Raw genomic sequence first — 22380 nt, 5'->3', positions numbered from 1 at the left:
AGGGGGGGTCTATCTTTTTCTTTCTGATAAAGAATTCTAAACAACCAGCTCATGTGTGATGCTTTTCTTCTAGATAGCTGACATCAAGTAAAGTTTATCGTATTAAATTAGTCAAATTAGTACTGTTAGATAAGAATTTTGCTGGAAATTCGTTCACTACATAATTTATTCTTGAGGTTGCTTAGGCCTTTCCTGCCATGAATGATAACTTGGCACAAATATACATGTTAAGAAACGAAAAATAAACAGAACAAAACAACAACAGAAGACAAACCCCAACAAAAACAGAGCTGGTAGTGCTAAGGGCATCTCTATTCAACTGCTCTCTAAACTCTGTGGCACAAAATTTTTAAGGAATCAATACATCAGTTTCTTGAAGTTTTTGAAATGCCTTCTGTGTGAGCTCAGTTTGACAATAATCACTCTGGATTAAGTCCTGATCCCAGGTGATCTACAGAGATGCCTTTTATTCTCTCACCTGTTATTTGTATCCAAAAGTAGTCATGAGGTGGTAAGTTAAGGCTAATCTTTCTCAAATAAAAGCAAATGCACACTAAATTAACAACACCACACAGATGTAAGCTTTTCTCTTTTTTCACTTGTCTTATTAAGTTTGCAGCTTAGCAGAGTGCTGGATGTGTAGATCTCACACAGTACTGAGATACACGGTGCGACCGTGTTAACATTATGTGGGAACTGTGGCCAAGATTTTCAAAAGCCGGTGCCAGAAGTTGGGCTCCTAAATAAACCTCCAATGTGCCAAACTGCATAGTGCTTCACACCATTCAGTGAACTCAGTAAGCTCTGCTGGATCTAACACCTATTAAAATTGTGACAATTATCTGGGAATGTAAAATCATATCTTTTTCATTAATGATGGATCTGTAGTTCAGCAGTGCTGATGTCTAGTGACAATTTTAAAAGAGAATGCTGTTCCCTGGGAGCTTCGAAAGGGTTTCTATTCCAAGTGTGCTGAAAATGCCAATTAAAAAGTGTTTTGTCACATGGATCCTTGGACCCACTTAACACTGAGACTCAAACACCCACAGGCTAGATACTCAACAGAGACTTCATAATATTGAGTACAGTAGGCATCTGCTTGGTCCATTTTATAACGTCCAGGCTGAGAATTTTTATGCATTTCACAAGAACTAAGAACTGTGCTAGCAAGTCACTCTTGTAAGCATTTGAAGCATCCAGTGTGAAACATTAAAGAGTGAAATATTTCTTAAACCTCTTCCTTATCTGGGAATTAGATGTCTTAGTCTGGGCTTCCCTCCTAGGAGAAGTGTTCCTCGTCCTGGGAACTTCTCCCTCCTTTCTCTTAAAGGTGTTTTTCTTTTCACAGGTTAATTGCCTCTCAGCTAGCCAAAAATAGAAAGCGTAAAGTCTTCCAGTTCCCTTATCACTGATCCATCTAACAAAAAGAAGAATAGAAGAACTACCTTCAGCCAGTCACTTCTGTGTTAAATGGGGACCTCCAACACACCCAACACACTGAACTTATAGAGTTTACAAAGAAGTGAAAAGGCCGCATCCTGAGGGGTTAAGATTCAACACTGAAGACTGGTTAGAACTTCCAGGATGCCCAGAAGTACTTTAAAACTGGGGTATTTATAGATTTATGATGTTGTGTAGATTAGACAGTTTAGAGATGATTTTCAGGGCATAGGCACTTATGTGCCTTTGAAGGTTCAACCATAAGCCCTTCTGAAGGTAAAACTTGAGTTCCTCAGTGCTCTAAGTACCATGTGCCTTCTCTTCTGTAGTATAATCAGAGCTGCACAATACATTTTGCATTTGGATATGCCTGAAAAAAGCCTTAGTGCTTCCCTACAGGGTGGATGAGTTGTGCCAGAAGGACTGGACACTCAGTAGGGAGACTTTCATACTAACCTTGCAGCTACTCAGAGTGAGCCTGGAAGAGGGCAGAGGAGAGAGAACAAATCAGGTTTGTAGGAGACAAACAAGCAGTGTAAATTTTAAATGGAATCAAACTCACTGTACCCCCACAACAAAAATCACAAACAAAAAATTTAAGTCCCTATTTTTTTAAGGGTTTGTAAGCCACTGGTTGTGTAAGATTTATTCTACTCTGTTCTTGTGTTTGTCCTGAGCACTTTGTATTGCTTTTCCATTTAACACACCTGTGCTGTTCATAGAAAACACTGAGAAAATTAAGAGAGCATCAATCTGAGGCTAACTGAGCTGAGACCAGCTGGGTGAGTGAACTTGACTTTGCAGGTGGCACTTTGCAATTCTCTGCTGACCTCTGCCGCCAGGAAAGATGACAGGGTTTGCAGCATTTCCAAAGGCTGCTATGAACTGGAAGGTGACTCATGTTGGGGAAAACTGGTTGGTAAGTAACAGAAGGTGTAGGAGGCTTTCTGAGGAAAATAAACCCACAAAGTGAAACATTTTGCTTGATTAAGCAGCCCCATTTACAGTGAGGAGATCAAAGGAGAGAGGAACTGGAGAAGCAAAGAATGTAGTCTGTCCCATAAAAGATACGTGAAACAGGAAGATAAGTCTAAAAATAACAAGGGAAACCTGTGCAACCCTCAATGTTTTATGAACAAGCTTATTAAAGGAGCAAAACTAACTAGATGGGAGGACAAGGGGAGGCTTTTTGGAAGACAGTATTTCTCTGTGGCACAGCCAAGTCCCAGCAGGATGGACACCACATTTTGTTCAGCCTGTGCACTGGATTAGCAGAAGAAATAAAGGGTGGGGTTTCATTGAAGAGGGGGAGAAAAAGCAATAGAGACAAAAAACTAAGAAAAAAGATGAAGCTGAGTCAGGGGACATTTAGGTTAGATTGGGAAAAGGTCTTCACACAGAGGGTCGTTGGGCACTGGAACAGGCACCCCAGGGAAGTGGTCACAGCACCAAGCTTGTCAGAGTTCAAGAATCATTTGGATAATACTCTCAGGCACATGGTGTGATTCTGCAGTATCCTCTGCAGGGCCAGGAGTTGGACTCAATTATCCTGATGGGTCACTTCCTACTTAGTACATTCATTCTATGATTAGAGGAGAATCTGAGGACTTGTAAGGGAATTTGTTTTAAAAAACGAAAACACAAGGAATTCAAGAGCTTGGGTCCATATTCAGACCTGGAGTGGAAAGAGGTGAGACATTAAACTATTCAATGTACAAGAGCAAAGTGCAGGTCTGTTTCTTCTTGTAGCTAAGTGACAGACTGCAACACTCTTACTTTGCTTATTCAGAGCTTAGTTTTGATCTTTTGGTAAATCAGTTAGTAAAATATCTAGAACCATCAAAAATATTTGGTGTTGCCTTGAATAGCAGTTAACAGTTCTATGTTCTGCAGTAGATCAGACTAAGTGTTAATCTGGATCTTTAAACACTGATATTCCTTTAAAAATCTGACCCTAATGACACTTACTCACCATCAATGAAATGAGGATCACTCCTGTGTATGCCATCAGAATTTCCAAATGGGTGCTATGAGTTGCTATCATACAGTTAAATAAATTAGAAAATTTTTTTCCTGCTAATTCACTGAAAATCTTGTTCGAATGCCTTCTGTGATTACCAGGACCACATTATGAAAAGTCTGCTTCAGAATGCAGAACACACTTTAAAGAAAGTCATCCATGGTTTCTTTATTAATGGATAATTTCCTGAGTGAAACCCTAAGAGACTGGAAGAAAACTGGTTTTGTTGTCTGGGGACAGCTGCAGACATGCAAGTCCAATTTTTAAACAGCTAAAGCAGATAGAGCAAAAGCTCCCCTGCTTTTCAACTCGCCCTTTGTGTCAGGGCTGCCTGATTCATGTTTTTTTTCTGTCTCTTTTATTTCCAAATGGAAATATATTTGAAGTCTCGCCTCTGTTTAATTCCCATTATTTCCACTTGCACTTTAATACAGTTTAGAGGAGCTAAAGAGCTGTATGTTTTGCAGTGTCAATGGAGTGTGCCAGAGGTGCCCTTTCACCCTGTCCAGGGATCTTCCAATGACGGCAGAGGGCAGGCAGACCCTGCTGCAGCTCCGGGACCACGGGCAGGCAGGGGCTGCTGCTGCTGCTCGGCATTGCGAAGGCATGACATCACAGTCATGTTCAGAGTTTATCTCAGACACAAATTACCACAGGAAGCATTTTGTCAAAATTTCAATATCAAAGCGGTCACAGCCTCTATAGTGAGCAGCTTTATTTACTTAGGAGATAAAGGCAGCTGAGCAGAAAGTTAAATTAGGGTAAGCAGTCTCCTGCTTCTGTATAAATGTGGAAAGGAAATCAATGCCTCTCTCAAAGCCAAGCATCAAAAGAAACACATTTCCTAGTATAGCCATTTTTAGACTTTGCCTGTAACTTAAAATATAGGAAATATAGAATCAGAGCAGTGCTGGCTATGCCAGCTGTAGGCAGCACATGGGAGGAGCTTACATTTAAAAATGTTCTAGTAACTTAAAAAAGGATAGATTATCCCTCTTTGGCTTTGTTCTGAACATTCCTGAACCACCTCATAACTGGCAAGAAATGATGAAATTAATCTTTAAGGAAGAGCATTTCAGCACTCACGATGCAGTGTTCTGTAAGGTTCATGCTGCTTCTTTTCCTTGCCTTTGAGCACCGTACTGCCTTTTCAGATTCCAGTCTAAATCTGTTCCTATCCAAGTCTGGCATAACCCATTACAAGAGAAGAGTGTGGTATGACTCTACTTATTGGGATAATCTATATTAAGCTACTGAACCTGAAGTATTTTGCAGTCCAGCTCAATAAGACAACAAATAAAAAGCTATGCAGCAATATATTTACCTTATTTATATAGTAAAGATTACTTCTGAGAGCTTTCTTCAGTAAATCCACTTCCCTTCTCAGTCCTTGGTCAGAATAACTCCTACAGAAATCCACTGACTGTGGAGGTTCAAAGGACTTTTATGATACTATTTTCTGACAGTTGTTATCAGGTGCTTAAAGGAAGTAGTTGGGAGAGTTAAGGGCAGGCTTATGGAAAATATCTGTTTATCTTTAAACTTTCCAACTTTTAAAATACTTGCATCATGGATATTCAAATCAAATGATAAAGATCAGCACTGACTTGCTTCAGCATGACATGTTTCCTTCCTTGTGAATCCCAGCTCAACCATGTGATGGCTAATACACTCAAAAATGCAATGAGCTTATGACGCGTCTATCTGTGCAGAGTGTTCATCCTTATGGGGCAGTCTGAATTTTTCAAGAGAGTTATTTTAATCTCTTTAGATGCCATGGGACCAGCTATTGTTCTCCCTGGCACCATTTTTGTACTTAAAACTAAATTCATCTGAACTTCTTAACCAGTTATAGAGTTGCATGCAATTAAAAAAAATAAAATTGAATGCAATCTTCTTTCCTGGGGGCACTATCTATTTTGTGTGGCAGAGAGACGCATAAGCCTGCAAAGCCTAAATTGTCTAAATTAGGTGGGATTTGCTCCATCAGCGCAGATCCTGGGCAGGCCAAATCAGTCTCTGAGCTGCTTTGGTCTTTAGAGAGAGAGCTGCCTCTGAGGCTCATGTGCAGCTGAAAGGAATCAGTGCTCAAGGCCTGATTTTCAAGCCCTTGGACCACCGTGTGCAGCAAACAGCATGAGCTTGGACCACGGAATTGAGTCCACTGGAAGGATGAAGAAGAAAACACAGGGACACAAGAAAATGTGTGAAAAGACGAACTAAATTGACTAGATAATGTGGCTTGAAGCAAAGGTTACATGCTCATGTGAGAGAAATAGCGCAGGAACAGCCAAACACCTTCTGGAAAAGGTCCAGCCTTGACAGCTCACTGCTGGGCTGGATTTAAGCAGTTGCCTAATACGAGTTCACTGAATACCTGACCAAGAAAATGTCAAGCTATTCCAGATAAAATCATTGCTCTTTTACATTCTACATACAAAGAACTGATCAAAGTTTTTATGTTTTTAAAGGTGATGTATTTTTTGAAAACACCATTTCTTCCTCACCTGTAATGTCGGCCTGTGCTTTTCTGAACTTGATACCACGACAGAAGTGGGAAAAGAAAACTTTAATAACTGTTGCAAAGTTTTCCTCCTTGTTTTGGCCTGACTGTTACAGTCGAAGTCTAAGAGACTGGGATTTAAAAGTGTTTCCACATACCAGACTTCTCTTTTTCTTCCTGTTACTTATCTTTTATCACAGAAAACCTCCAGCAATTACCTCCTTATTTTACTTCAAAACACAAAATGTGCAAAACCACACAAAACAGAATCAATGGCAGTATCTCAACGATTTTAACAGACATGAAGATAACAGAAATACAAGACTTCAAATAAAATACCTCATCATAACTTAATACTCCATAAAGTAGTGGTTTTGGCTTTTTATGCAGTGCTAATGCCTTAGAGGTGATCGCAACAGATAGAAATATAGCTGTACAGTGGGAGGCCACAATATGAGAGACAATCAGGAAATAGACAGTCTGGACACAATGTTATCTCGGAGACATGGAAAAATGTATATTTATATACCTACAGGGTAGGTAGAAGAGCTGTCAACAGAGGGCAAAGAGTTGAGAGGATAATTTGAAACATCCTGAGTGGAAAATGTAAATTACCAATCCTGGGAGGGGTGTGAAGCACGATTGTCTTTGAGTAAAAATAGAAGTATGTAATTAAGGAGACACTTACTGTACCAGGTCTGGGATATGGGATGCGACCTTCGTACTGTACCCACCGATGATCCGCACTCTCCTTGTGAGCGTAAGGGCCATTGAACACAGCTCTGATGTCTGCCATGCTGTACACACACACTGCAGAGCCCTTGAACACAGAGCTGAAAGAGAAGGTGGGCTGGTATGCACACTGCAAACACCTCTTCAGAGTCTAAGCCAGTGGACTAACTAATTTCACAGAGTCTAAAGGAGTTTAGATCAATCCAACACCTGACAGATGATATAAGCGGTGCTAAATAACAATGTGTACAGGTCTGATAACTACAGATATTTAATGCCACAGTTGTTACAGTTTAAAGCTTTGCTTGGTTGAAATCTGGATTAGCCTTTGGGACCACTTGATCGACTGTCATTTTTTCTAATGGCTGATAGTTTCCAGCTATCATTTACTAGCTATTTTGATTAGAATTTTGTGCAAATTAAGGACATTCCTTTACATTGTGTTCACATCTGGAAGTCTGTATATTAGTGATATTATAGGTGAAGTCCCTGAGAATTACAAGTTGCATTGAAAAGACAAAAAAACCCTCAAACAACAAAAAAATCCCCATTTATTTATTTTTCTACGCATTTTTCCTTTTTTAATGTATTTTTTCTAAAAAAACTTCCAAACATTTCAGTTTTCCAAAGAATATCATGTCAGGTTGTTTAGTGACATGTACTTTAGTTACTTCATAAGCTCTTTCATTTATTGTGCAACATTTACTTCAATTTTAAATATTTTTTGTGGTTATAGATCTGCATAGGTATTATGGTGACTGCTTCTGAATTAAAGAGTGTCTTGGTTATTCTTCATTTTACTAACACTGGTCAGCATTTGGTTAGTCTTTATTATTTACACTTAATTGAAAGGTTCTGGAGATGAAAGAGTTATTTTCTTTCCCACAATTCTATAGAAAGCATCTCACCATTGCAGCTGAGAGGTCATTAATTACTCAGTGTATCCCTTTGAGATAAAGTTGGGTTATTCTTTCATAAAATCTAGTCTATAAAATCACTGAACTATCAGCTTAGAGAGTAGTTTTGATACTAAAAAACAGCAGATGCCAAGATGCTGCTCACAGAAATATTGCTTCATGACAAAGATTTGTCTTAAGTAGCAAATACTGGTTACTCAATAAATATGATAAAAATTTCTAAATTCAACTTGATGAGGTTGAAATGAACTAGCTTGCTTCTGATTGTTACATTTTCATTGTTTTCTATAATCATTTTCAAAAGTCAGGCACACAAAGGTTTAGGGACATAATTTATTATTTCCATTTCTGAAAAATATTGTCCTCAGTGACTAGAGCCCTGATATTGGAAGCCTTATTCCAGCAGTCTCTAACTGGTCTCAAGAATCAGGACCTAATATAGAAGACCTGAGTATATAGAGAGTATAAAAGACTTGAGTAAGATCTTTAACATTTGTTCCCAGAGCCAAACATGATCCTGACACATACCTTGTTGTAGTGAAGACTCCGTATACAAGCGGGTTTCTCTCGTCTCTTGTAGAAAGTAAGAATATATCTTCTGCAATGGGAAAAATATGTTTTGTTTTGGTTTTTTTTTAGTTAAACATTCACTGACTATTTCTATATTTACCATTTATTATTTGGAGATCTGTAAAAATATAACAAAGCTTTATTTTAGTATGAGTTTTAACTTATGCCACATGGATTTGTGCTACTACTCTGAAATGTGTCCATTTGCAGGTAGTCTGGTTTTTTATGCAGAATCAGTTTTTCACTTTCCAGCTTCTGGAGGGGAAGGAAAAAACCCTGTAATTCTGATCAGATCAATTCTGGGACTTCTGATAAAAGTCAGAGATACTACTACTACTGTTTGGAAGAGGAGTAAAGTCCAAACGAGAGACAGTGCTTCTACAAATCAGGGTGGGAAAAAAAAAAAACCAAAAACACAAAAAGAAACAGAAAAAAACCCAGGCAATATTAATGTCAAAATAGACCATTAAAGATAAATCAACTTACGCAGCTCATCAAAATGTGTGTCTGCTCCTTCAGGACCAGGTATGGAACACACAAGCCTGGCTTTCAGAAAAGTTGTCCACTTGTTTATTAGGCTCCTTTGGCCTCCCATATCATTCTAACAAAAAGAAAATGAAAATACCTTAACATTAAACAGATAAGAGCTTTAACATATGGCAGCACAGACTGCACTTTTTCTGTCTGATTCCACAGTTTGATCTTACCACAACATCAAGGTCTTTCTTTCACTATTTTTTTTTTCCTAAAACAGTGTAGGACAGCCTTTTTATAAGTAGCTCCCATAGTTACTTCTCAGCTCAGAGAGTGGCCAATTCAAATCTCCTAATTACACTGAAATCTGATTGCAAAGTTCTCTCATCAGCTCTACGACTGGAATGCTGTGAAAACATAGGTCTATATCATGTGATTTCTTGCTCCCTGTGATGCTAATTTTTGCAATGAGTTGTTCTTTGAGAATTCTTTACAAATCAAATAATAGTACTGAAAGTTTTGGATAGATTTCTCAAAAAAGAAAAACTATAATCATCAGCAGCTTACAACATAAATACTGTCCTGTTTGCTTTGTGAACATAGTAGAGAGAGAAATGCATTCCAGGAAAAACCAGTCATATTATTTTAATAATCATTGTTATGGAAATATCAGTTTATCCTCCACAAAAGATTTGTATTTTTTTTTCCTTTTATTTTACTGTGGGTTTCCAAAACATAGGCATATTTCTCCAAATTTCCTTTAGTCACTGGAGAAAGAAAAAGCTATAAAGGGTCACCTGAAATTTGAATTACCCTTCTGAAGGGTAGGTTTCCTTCTACTGAGTTGGGTCAGTAGGGGGGTATGGGTAGTGGATTTTAGAAGATTTAAATTTTAAGAATCTGGAACTAGGAGTTTGCTCATGTATTCCCTCCACTGCGTACATGAAAAATCTAATTAATTACATTTATCTGTCTTCCATTGGTCTCAAACAGCAGAACTATTTAGGTTGCACAAAGCCATTTAGGCCCCAACATTTTTCATTCTGAAAGTGGTAAGGACAATGATATACTAGCAGGAAAAAGGACTCAAACACTTAGGAGAAATGTTATCACCAAGAGTAGTCTCCCAGTTGCAGGCTCTAAATTACCTCATGAAGGTGCCTACTGCTTTCATTTAAAAACTTTCAGGCTTAGGAGATCTGAGCTGGAAATTACAGGACCAAAAATTTGACGACAAATATTCAACCACTTCAGATTCATTAGGAGAAATCAGTTTTTTGTTAATTGACTTTGCAACCCTGAAGGTATAGAACCAGCCAGTAAGAAATACTGGGTGGTGGAAATTACATGTCATTTCTGAAGATCGTATCTGGCCCTTCAGGGCTGTGTCATACGCATTACAGGCATTCAGAAAGATGGGTTTAAGTGCTGAAACCCCTTCACAAGGAGTAACACTTCTCCGGTAATGCACTCTAACCACTTTCTCTTTTTATGTACCTGCTACTTTTAAATAGATTAACTCAGTTGGAAATGATTCCACTTCATATATTGCCTTTGGAACCCCTGCTCTTACAGGAATTACTGCCTCCTCTCTTGATTTCCTGAGGTCCTGCCAAGTCTAAAGCTTTGCATCTACCTAACAGATTTATTACAAAGGTGTCAGAATTAGCAGCCCGAAGCCAATAGCAAAAAGAAACTCTGCATGTGTGTGTTCTGTTCAAAGCCATGGCAAATAAATTTTGTGGTGCAGTTCAAACCAACCAACTACAAAGACACGAAAAAGAATCTTAAAAAGCAAGAAGTGTTAAGCTTTTCTTTCCTCTGGCAATTCGGATTAGCTAAGCAACTCTCATATTGCAGGGCTTCCACTTTGATTTCTGGTGGATGCAGCGAAGCATCAGAGGAGCTAACTGCCTGGCTAGGATCAGAATACATGGAGAAAGTGATGGAGGTGGAATGGAAGGTCTCTTGTCTAGCTCCAGCTCCAGTCACTGCAGGCATTCAGCTTCTGCCTGAGATGGAAAGATATATACTTGTGTTTTACACTCCTAAGTTGTGATCCAACACAACATTTCCACAAATGCTTATTTTAAATGAATCAGTAGTTCCACCAAGTACCTGAAGAGCTGTGTGAACCAAATACTGTGCTCAAAGGAAGCAATCTTAGCAAGTGCTATGTGCTTTAAAGTATAAGATTCCACTGGATTTAAGATTTATCTGTATTTACATGCTCTCAAGCCAGGACACGACGTTAACTGTGTTACTTGAATTTAAGAGGCATCAGAGCTGACATTCTCTAGGTGTGTCTTACATATCCAAAGCTGCCAAAATAACACTGAAGAGTTTGTAACAGACGAAGGGGGATTCAATGACCAGTCAGCGTTCCAAGAGCTACCAAGTCCTTCTGAAGCCTGAGAGTGACAAATTTATGGTGCAGAAATTGAGAAAGTGAAAAGACCTTTCACTGATTCAGACAGTTGTACATATAATATGCTGACATATCCTTCAACGTGCTTCTTCCTACCACCACGGCTGAATGAAATGAAGTGGACATTTTACTAGGAGGATGGTTTTGTTTGTGGTTTTTGGGGCTTTTGGGGAATTTTTTTGATTAGCAGTCATACAGTACTTTCAATTCTTTATGTCATTTCTGATTAATAGTGTCTTTCCTACTATGTGCACAGGAACTGACAAAGGACATGATTATTTTATCTACGTATAGAATTAGTTCAGCTCAAATCACAGAGGTTCAGAAACTACAAATAGTATAGGCATATCTTTGCTTCTGGACTTCAAGTAGTATTGGTCCTACAAAGCTCTGGAAATGTCTGGTTTTTTTCCCTATACTATTTTTGGTGTGTATTAGGTCAGTTTTTGACCCATCTTGAGGCTTCAGGTGCTGGAGAACATGAGCTTGTTCTCCTTTCCTTCAGACTATGTTGGTATGAACTCATTCACTTTGCATCATATCTGCTCACTTTGCTGTAGATTCCTTGGACCATCATAGTTCATGATTATTGGCCTCTGAGAGGCTGCACAAAGGACATACTGGCCCAAAACATTTTTGAGACTGGGTTGCTACAGAAAGAAGACAGTCTCTTCTGTCAAAAAGATTATTTAATATCAGTCTGCAATGAATCACTGATGTACTCAAATGCTGTGAGCTGTCTGTAGAGCAGGACATTAATATAATAAGATGTACAGGATGGGTAGTCAGTGGATTAGAAAAAATGGATGGAAGAGCGAAAATCACCAAAGCAAAGCCCAGTGAGTGTATAGGTGAACAGAAACAAGGGTTCAACAAAGAGTCTTAAACTCCTAAGAAGACTGCTGAACTGATTTACAGCAAGTAAGGATTTGCCTCAAGTCTGTTTAAGTGATAAACTGGATGTACTGAAACGATTTTTGACAAGAGATAGGGTCTAAAGACAAAGAACTAAAAATATGGGAGATGAGACAAGAAGACGAGATAAATTTAAGTGCTGAGAGAAGCAGAAGGTACCATGAGCAAGCCCCTCATTCCAAAAATATGGCTAATCTCCTTGTAACAGCCAAGCAGCCTCAAGTATCTGAAATCTTATCTCCCAAAATATCACTTCTAAGCACACTGGATTAGCAGTGTTTACTATAAACTTTCTTACTGGACAGATGAAGGCACTTAAGACTGCATATTTCATTTTGAATATAAATAAAGCTTTAATTAGCACTTACTGCTTTGTACTCTCACAAGCTGCAACAAATACCAACACTTCTGCCTGAAATACTTTCTTTTTAAAAGAAAGTAGTACCTGTAAAATCTTGGTTGCTTGTGTTTGCCTGAGTTAGAAATTTAGATAATTGCCAACTAGAAGGGGAGGCTGTTCAATCTGTCACCTGTTGAGGAAATATTACCCCATATATCACAAAGATTTAAACACAGAAATTATCTAGATAAATGAGAAAGCAATCCAATATGACTTTAACGACTCAGACAGACTCTTATTTTACAGAAATTCTAAAATTTCATTCCTTTTCAATGAGATGGTTGTAAGAAACAATTTGTTGGAGTGAGAAATCAAGTTTCTACCAAACTACACTAAGAATTCAACTATCTGATGTACAACTTCAATGAGCAGGGTAAGTGTAAGGCTTTCTGACAACCAGGAAAAATGGTACTTAAATGTTACAGTGTAAAACTTGTGAAGTAAATTAAGGTCATATCATACACCTCTCTTGGGAGACTTCCATTGAAATCTTTGTTTTCTGATCTTCAATTTATGTACAACAGAGCAAAACAACACATTTTTCAAACTCTCTAGTTAAAGATAACTATCATGAAAATAAAAGCCGTCAGAAAAAAATATTGCTCTTGGATCAAGTGATTTAAAAATCAACTTATTAAAGACTTTCTGTTGTATCTATTTTCTTTTCTATTGTATCTTATATATATTATATAAACGTAGCTTCATTAAAATGCACAAGTGTTAGTCTTGGAATCCAGTAGGCTGGAAAACAGATGGCAATGAAGCTAAAGAACATCTGCATCTTTGGGGTTTTAAATCTCTTACTTGTTTGTAAGTAACAGTGACAAATTGAACATTAGAACAAAAAGTGCAGTTATCTGAAAAATCAGTCTACATCAAAGATGTCAAACACTGTGATTCATAAAACTTTAAAGACAGTAATTATCCTGAACAGCTTCTAAAAGGAAAAAAAAGGGGGGGTGGGGGGGGAGAAAAAAGAAAAAAGACAATGAGTGGAATTTCTAGAAGCAGGTTATTAATTACAGCCAGTGGCAAGATGTGCAGAAGGACCATCCAAAGAGAATTCCTGGCCTGAATAAAAGGAAATGCTGGAGAACAGAGGGGGAAAGTGCTGAAACTGCAAAAGGCCCTGGAGCCTTTCTCTTACTGAAGCCTAACTACATTACAAGGATACCAGAAACAAATGGCATCCCCTGCAGCAAAGCCTTACATTATGGAGGGGGAAAAAAAAAGCCTTCCAGCTGACTTTACAAATGGAGAAACAGCCAACAGTATTCTTTCAATTTCTGTCCTCAAATTCATAGTTATTTTATAATTATTTAATTTTACTTATATATTCTAGCCCCACCCGACTCTGTTAGTGCTGACTTAACATGGGAAAGTTAAATTCACTCCTTCAGGAATTAAGGTTCAGAATTTCTTGTCCAAACCATACTGATGTCAGATGAAAGACTCCTCCCAGGATTTCAGCAGGCTATGGGTTACATCCAAAAACATCAAGCAACACATGACGTGTGACTTGAGAGAGAATAAAAGTACACTTGGAATATAAAGAAGTGAAAGAAGGCACATGAGACTTTAGATCTTTGACTGCACTGCTATGGATACATCGCACAAACTTGGGAAAGTTAGTTTTCCTCTGTGTCTGAAGACCCCATCTCATAACCAGGTGGTGAGTCTGTGTAGTAATTCTGCTCTTTCTATGAGATAACAGAATCTTTTCTGGGGAAAGCATCTCATTATAGGATTACATACTGCTTCCTGTAAAATGGCATCAACCCCTCCAGACACTGCAGATATTGCTAGTGTATAATACTTCTGCTGCTTGAACTGTTGATCTAAAGTACTATGGACTGTGCTTTCCAAGAGCTCTATCACTGTGGTAGCGTTTGCACATAATAAAACAGAACTGAAGGCACAAACCAGCACAGAGCCCTCATAGAAATTGCATCTTTATTGAAAGTTCAATACCATCACAACTTGAACCAGAAAACTCATACTCTGGCGTACAGTTTTGCAAAACCCCAGACTGCCTCTTGGTCCCTGGGACTTTTCCTTCTGAAATCATCATCCATCACACTCCTGAACCTAATTCACAGCTTGTCCTGGCTCTCTGCTTATTTTTCCTTCCCTGAGACAGAGACACCATGTCAGGCACTATGACTAAAGGGTGCCCGTCAGTAGTGCAGTGTATTTGCTGACCTCATAACCTGCCACTATGTACCAGCTGGCTTCATTCCCTCAGTGAAAACCACACTGCTTGTTGCAAAAGAATTGGACAGGATAAATAGTATCTTCTACAAACTAAGATTATAGACTGTGGATCAAATCATTCATTGAGCTCTGTGCATGTCCCAAATTGATTGCAAAAACCAGAGTCAAATATAGATCTGAGAAAAAACAAAACAAAACAAAACAAAAACCAAAACAACCCGTGCAAAAAAGCTAAACATTTATCTCAACTGATGCCCTTGCCTATCTAGAAGCAGGATTAGGTAAGAACACACATATATGTAGTCACCAGAATGCATGAGTGCCGTGCCTAATGCCAAGCCTGTTTTTGGCTTCCTCAGCTGAAATGGATAAGAGCCCAGTAAAACTGAGCCAAGGAGTTCTTTGGCACAAAAACAGAATGAAGCTCAAGTAGCTGAATATAACCCAATGTAAAACTGGACATGAGACCTATGTGTAAGGATACTACTTTGGATGTTCACACACTTCTAGGCATGAAGACAATGGGAAAAAGGGGCTTTATCACAACAATAGCAAAAATGACAAGACTATAGGCTACCTATACCATGGAAAAGCCCTCTGTCTGAATTATGAGTGAGAGACATAGTGGTTTAGCTGTGAGTTCCTGCTCCGCAATCAGGGTTGTTTTTATTTCATCCAGAGCCACAATGTACTCACACTGAGCATGTGTAACTGTTTGGTTCACTATGGAAAATGTCGATTTTTATTTTGGAAAGTATTTAAATATCACACCCAGAGGTTTCTACCAAATTATCTTTGGATGGGATCCAGACCGGAAAATCTAACTACGCAGCAAAGAAAAATTCTGGACTGTTGCTAAACTTACCATGAGAAAAACCCACAAAAACCAGAAACTAACAGGCTCAGGTAAAGGCAAGAAAATGACAACAGCGAGTTGGCATGTGCTTTGGGATAGATGAAAGAATAAAATTAAACCCCGTTTTACCTCAAGGTCATTCAGCAACCCTGCTAAGATTACCTCCAGCAGATGTGCTAGTATTAAGAGTATTTCCCCAAACTGTTCAAAGGCTGCCACAAAATAGATGTACTCTACTATATCTACCATTAGGCTGTTCATTCCAACTTCAGTGGTAATCTGAAGTTAGCAAAGACTTATGGTTGAACTAATAAAGTATTTTATGGAATTCTCATGAAAATCTACTTAAATTTTTAGAATAAACTGTTCATGGTTTATTCCAGTGTGTTTGACCTGCCTTTACCTGCCATCTAAATTTTCATATATACATAATATAAATTATATGATATGGATACATATAAAGGACATAAAAACCTTCAGGTTATGAAAGGTAGCATTCTTCATCATGAAGCTACAGGCAAGTCAAGTGACTTGAGGGATCATGAAATTAATGTCAATCAGGAGATCAGAATTTGTATTTTTTGAACAGATTAAGAACATTGTGAAACTGGAGCAGTGTGAGATGTAACACTGGGATAAACTGGTTGCTTTCTGAACAAATAGGCTTGAATTTGCCATTCAGAATTGCCATTCTTAAGTAAAAATGCCTTGATTTCCACATTCCAGGGACCCAGTAGGGCAAAGTTCCCTTTATAGACAGTGGAAAATATGTACTTCAGAGAGTAATTTGGATTGAAGATGGAAGCAGTCTTCCTCTAAGAAGTAGGCATCTGCCTTTACTGGAGTGAATGCCTGATAATTAGTTTCCTTGCTTGGATATTTACAAGTGCCTGAATTCACTAGTGTGAGACGGTGACCACAGTATTGATAACCAGAGGTTGAGAGCTGGGAAGGGCGTGAGACCAAAAAACAAAGGTAGGTCATCATTTTAGAGAGTCATTTAGAATTTAGAATTCTGAAACATCTGCATTTGCAACAATGTACTCAACAGCAAAACTGTAAACCACGGTACATTCTCATATTAAAGATGCTGACAGAAAGAAAAAAAAGGACAGGAAGATAATTTTATCACATGAAGAAATTTCAAAATCAGAAATTTGCTACTCAGAGATATTTGAACATCTGAGTCAAAGCACTTGGAAGCACAGGGACTTTGGATTAGACATAGGAACTCCACTCCAATTAACTCTGCAGGCTTCCACTTCCGAGCCAGTGGGTTACTGACAGTGTCTTCTGCAATGAGTCTCTCTGGTAACTAGGATCATTTCCAGAGTTTGCTTCAGAGGTTGTGCAGCTGCACTTCCATAATCCAGTTTTTAAAGCTCTATCTTGACACTGCAATTTCTTTTTCATTTTCCCTGAGGCTCACTAAAATTCAGTCACACCTCTTTATACATAAGCATAACTTACATATTTTTGCTTCGTCTGTAAATCATGATTCCCCCCCCCCCATTATATTATTGAAACACACCCATGAGGGACAGAAAATATACAAAACTTCCTATACTTATGCTTCTACCCTTGCCAATTAGGAAAGTTGGACTAAAAGACCTGACAAAGCCTCACGCTATATCTCTTAATCCATCACAGCTAGAAGCAGATATTGTATGGAACTGGCCTGTCTCCAACACATCAGCCCCTAAAAATGAAATTAACATGATGAGCATCTGCTTTTCTACATAATTTGAAACTTTTCAAATGGCATATATTATACAAATATCAAATTTGGAAGTCCAAGAGGAGTTGGCTGCAGAAAGAATCACTGCTGCAAAGACGCTCAAGGGGCAAATGAGGGCCAAAGTTGTTCTAGGGATGACTGTTTCAGAATGTTTTTAATCATTATCGTTGAGAAATCAAGAAAGAAAAAATTATTACCCACGGCTGGCATTGTAGTTGGGCAATATTACGGTGACAGAGGAGGTATATAAGCATGTAATATGCAGAAAGTTAAATCTTGTCTGGAATGAGTTGCCTCCAGAACTGGAAGCAGGATAGCTGCACGAGTATGGCTCTGAGCCCAGACTAATTAGCCCTGCTGAGAACATGTTAACATGGCTATTTTGCTTCCGGGACCCCAGCTAGCAGGGCTGAACAGTAAAGCATTACAGTGTGAGGATAACCCAAAAGGTTTTGGAGATCAATTATCTACACTGTGTAGCATAACACAGTATAGAAAGACAAATTATGTTAAGACCCAGTTATCCCTAGTCACAGTAAAAGCATGGCTAGACTATTTCCAGGACAAGAAAAACACCTCTTAACTTTTACATCCAAGCAGCCCTGTGGCAAAGCCCACTGGAGACCCTGGACTTGGAGTCTCAGTGGAATAGCTGCCTCCTGCCATTCTGGGAATACAAAGTGCTTAAAGTACCAGACAGGAGACGAGGTCATAGCCTTGAACTCTGCTCATGTTCATGGCTTTGGAAATAAATAACATCACCTAAAGGTGGAATGCTGGGTGTGTCCAGGGCTCTCAACTCAAGAGCTCTTAAAATGATTACATTCCAGTGTGCTTAGAAAGTACAGTTTAACCAAGAGGGCTGTGCCTAATTGCTATATTCTTGTCCCCAGGTGCAGCGTGGCATATATAGGGATGGAAAAAAAAAAAAAAGACAAAGAGCTCACTTGTTCCCACTAGAACAAAGGTTGCTTCTGGATACTGAACACTTTGGGAAATATGGGAAAGCATCAGAGGCCAAAGTCTTGGCAGTCGAGGTCTCAGAAACCAGTCTCTAAGACTGCACGCCCTAACTTTTGCAATACATCATCAAAACCATTAAAAAGAATCTTATAACACAGCACATGCAAACCACTGTAATAATAAACAGGAATTTCATACTGCAGCAGAGACTACTGCTTTTGGCTAATTTCCACTCCATTCCAATAGAATGAGATTATAACTTTGAAAAGAAGTGTGTTTCTATATAGATAACAAACAAACAAAAGCTTCAACAACCTTCTTCCCCCCCAAAAACCTTTCTGTGGACTCTTTTGTGTTAGAATTTTTATTTTTCTTTTTATCTGAGTGGGGAAAATAGGGGGGAAACCTGGGTCTTTCTAGAGCTATATTTGTGCATGTGTGAAGCCATCGATAAACCAAATTAGAATTCTACGATCATTTAGCAGCAGATATACAAAAAAATGTAGCTGACTTGTTATTTGACTGCACAGGGCACAACACATGGATGCTGCAAATTTTTTTTTTTTCTTCTTCAAAATCTTACTTAGTGTGTAATTACTGTGTCAACTTCAGCTGATGCAAACTGGTTCAGCAGTGTGGACAATGTAGCTGCAAAAGCTTATGTCCATGTTTCTAGAAACAGAAATACGTGGGTCCACGGTCTTAAGGAGTTAAGGTTAATATACATATGTGTAACTATATGCATTTTAGAAAAGAAATAAACTTTTCTGGTTAATCTTCCACAGTATTTTTTTCTTTTTACTTATAGTCTTACATGAAAAGAAAGCAAATAACCATAAAGACTGCAATTTATGTTAACCATGAACATACTGTTAAGTACTATCAGGTATTACCGATAGCGCAATGATACTTCTTCTGTTTCCCTCAAACCAAAAACAGGAAATGCCATTTGCCATGATAAATTACACAACTGGTTCTGAAAGCGACTGTTGAAAGCACTTCCTCCCTTGTCCTGCTGATATCCCTTAGTGATACACAGAATTAAGATGACGTAACCTACATGAGTGCTATGGAGTGCTGTGTCAGTGCAGCTCATACTTCAGGACCCTAAGTATGGTCTGATGAACATGACAAGGGGCAGCTGTTTGACTCTGGGCAAAGTATTGTAGTCTTCTGGGTCTGAAAGTAGCTGGGAAAGGGGAAGGCTTTCCAGAGAAGATTTCCCCTAAGGGAGAGGATCAGTAAGGGACCATATTGTTGAACCCTTGAAAATTAGCCAAAGAATAGGCTGCATTGACTAAGGTCCTTATTAAAAGCAAAGCCTATTCTAATTTCAGCATGTGTTTTTGGCATGAATGTGCAGGAGCCCTAAGGCACAGTGAGGTAGAGAGCAACTAAGTTCTAGTAGAAAAAAAAAAAGTGTTTAGATCAAGAAAATTATTTCAAAAGTTGCTGGACTCCTCCCATCCACTTTTATTCTCTGCTTACCAGGGAAAGAAGGCTTAACTCTGTGTAGTTAGGTCACATTAATGAGACAGTGTGAGTAGAAATTGTTATGGTATCAACTGTTGCAATCAAAGACATTGTTCCCATATCACAGACAATTAAGCATAGCAGATGTTTCACGCCAGAGCAGAGATCCAGAGTATCTTAGTTCATAAACAGGAGTCTATGTGCATATTTTATATTATATTAAATACCCAAAATAATTCTACTATAATTAGAATAATTAGCATTATATTTTTTTTTTATTTGAGGGTAGTAAAAACAAATGTACATAAAAACTGGAGTCTGGATTATCAAAAGAATTCTGCAACCAGTGGGAAGTGCTCAGTAAACAAAGACAGTGCAAAACAATTCATATCAATCACCTGGCTTGTCAGTTTTCATTGTTTTGCTTTGGCTATTAAAAATAAAATCATAAATTTTTTTCCCATTAACATGAAATACTCTACAAATTCAGTCTTATTTGAGGTATCATTATACATAGTCATTAGGATTTCCTTACGATATATATGCTTTTATTATGATATCTCTTTTTTTCTTTAGGTAAAGGATGCTGGAGGTCTCTAGCTAATATATCTTAGTTTGCTATACTCTCTCATGTGCCTTGGCTTAAAATTTTGTCTATCAATTTCTCCTAATGCATTAAGTGCTTTCTCATAATCAGCAAATGCCATGTCTAGCAGCAAATCATATATGTTTGCATTTCCATTCTGCTATTAATCACACTGCTGTGAAATACCCAACTAAAGATTATCCACTCTTTCGTCTGGCTAAAAAGCTACTAGAGAACTGATTTATGAATGAGTTTTTTGTTTTCTTAACACTTTAGGTCAAGGACAGAAGTGTGAAGTGGTTATGGTCACTGAAATTTCAGTTGGAGTTTGGAGTTTGCTGAACTGCAGAGCAGTTGTAGATTTACATATTCATAAGTGTGTCCACTCTTAAGCATGTGTCCACTAGCTGAATGGGTGCTCTTCTCCCAGACACATCTTGTTGCAGATCACAAACAACTTATTGATTTTGGTCATTTACTAATATTCAAGTTTCTCAAGAAGATAATTTTCACTGCCAGCAGAGTCACATTGCTCAGAAAATGCAAGTCAATGATTCTGAACAAGATATCGTAGAAATGTAGCTACTCATGTGACCGCTGTGATGGTGTTGCTGATATCTAGTTCATCACGAGATAAACATTTGCTCAAAGCTTATATATATTAATATGAAGACAGTTTTAAAGTCCCATTTGCCTGACTTTTACCAATGATTCCTGGGTATCTGGATTCACTGAGGACCTGAGGACAGGATGAGAGCACTTATACAGACTGCTTCTGTTCCTACAGAATATCCCAAGGGACAAGAGAGTGGATAGAGAGTATGCCTGACACACAAGTCATTAGACCCTTCTGCCACTATGGGAAGAAGACCTCAGCAAAATCAGCCCTTGAACAGCAAACTACACTGCTGTCTTCATATGCAGGAACTCTTTTTTCTTCTCATTACCATTTGAGGAGGCTTCTGCCCTAGACGGAGATGCTTCTCCAAAAAGAGTACAGTTCATGAACGTCTGAGTCTGCATATACCATAGGGGCAGAAATCTTCCATAAGGGGCAAACCCAAGTATAATGAAAGAGAAAGTGAAGGGATCAATCATTTAAAGGAGACCAGGCACCAGCCAAATGAACTTTTTACACTGCAGCAGGCTGGGGGTCTGGCTTCTGCTGGTCAACGGGTCAAGGACCGTGCTTCTTCCCAAGGGAGGAAACCTCCAGGCAGATGTGGGTGTAGCTCAGAAACTATATACATTTTTAGCCACCCTTCACTCCAGCTGATTAGCCGGAATGTGCAGAAACAAATGACTGACCCCAGCTTTCAGTACTGCCCAGGAATGATGTACAGGGCTAGGCTGAAGGGATGGGCTTGTATATCCACACATTCAGTGGGCACTTTCCATGAAAACCCAAATACCCTGCCACCATGTACACTTTGACACATCAATCCTCACTGAAAGCTCATGAAACAAAGGAGGTCACTGTTGCATCTCTGAAGGTCAGTACATTATCATTTGGACACAGGATTATAATTTATAAGTATATTAGCTTTTTAAAAAGAGATACACAAGTCAATATAAAGACTATTTTTTGAAAGGTAAATTTCAGATGGCATTAGTAATCTATTTTCAGAAAAATTACTATGATGACTCATTGGGTAACAAAGGAAAACAGATTTCTCAGAGAAACAAACTAAACTTTGATTTTTTTCTTTAAATAAAAAAACAACATAGAGTTCTCACCTTACATACTCTCCCAACTCTGGAAAGGATTGTCTTGTCAGATGTGCCACTATCTTGTGATATTTCTCGAAAAAAGAAGTAGATTTTATCATCATCTGGGTTATAGGTATCTGGGATGGGAAAAGTTCCAATGAATTTTGCTCCTAGAAATTAAAAAAAAAAGAAAGAGGGGGTTTTAAAAATATGAAGACAAGCCTTAGTGCTTACTATTAAATATCTCTGCACTTATGTTGCATCTTCCAGTGAAACAAAAATATCACTATACAGACATTTAGTGGCAGGTTCCTTACTAACTGCAAGAAAAAAACATGGAGTCGTGGACTCTGAAGTAATTACTCTTAATGTGATGTTTTTGTGCACATATCTCACTACCACTTGCATAAATATGCAGCACTGGTTATCATTCTCAGTTTG

The 22380-nt window shown here is 38.4% G+C and overlaps 1 protein-coding gene across 4 annotated transcripts in view; it reads right to left on the bottom strand.

Moving 5' to 3' along the window:
* Positions 1 to 22380, bottom strand: part of SEMA3D (semaphorin 3D) — a 138203-nt gene that overhangs the window by 28158 nt on the left and 87665 nt on the right. For all 4 annotated transcript variants that reach the window (XM_051795280.1, XM_051795281.1, XM_051795284.1 and 1 more), the window contains exons 8-11: positions 21967 to 22109; positions 8669 to 8783; positions 8141 to 8210; positions 6652 to 6796 (exon numbers count right to left, since the gene is read on the bottom strand). In XM_051795280.1, coding sequence (XP_051651240.1) covers positions 6652 to 6796; positions 8141 to 8210; positions 8669 to 8783; positions 21967 to 22109 — 473 coding nt within the window. The remainder of the gene's footprint in view (positions 1 to 6651; positions 6797 to 8140; positions 8211 to 8668; positions 8784 to 21966; positions 22110 to 22380) is intronic.

The sequence above is a fragment of the Manacus candei genome, unplaced genomic scaffold, assembly GCF_025592945.1.
Source record: "Manacus candei isolate 608988 ecotype Guabito, Panama unplaced genomic scaffold, ASM2559294v1 h1tg000042l, whole genome shotgun sequence".
In the NCBI taxonomy this organism is placed as follows: domain Eukaryota; kingdom Metazoa; phylum Chordata; class Aves; order Passeriformes; family Pipridae; genus Manacus; species Manacus candei.
Note: the sequence above shows the minus strand (reverse complement) of the source record. Positions and strands in the feature narration are given on the sequence as shown.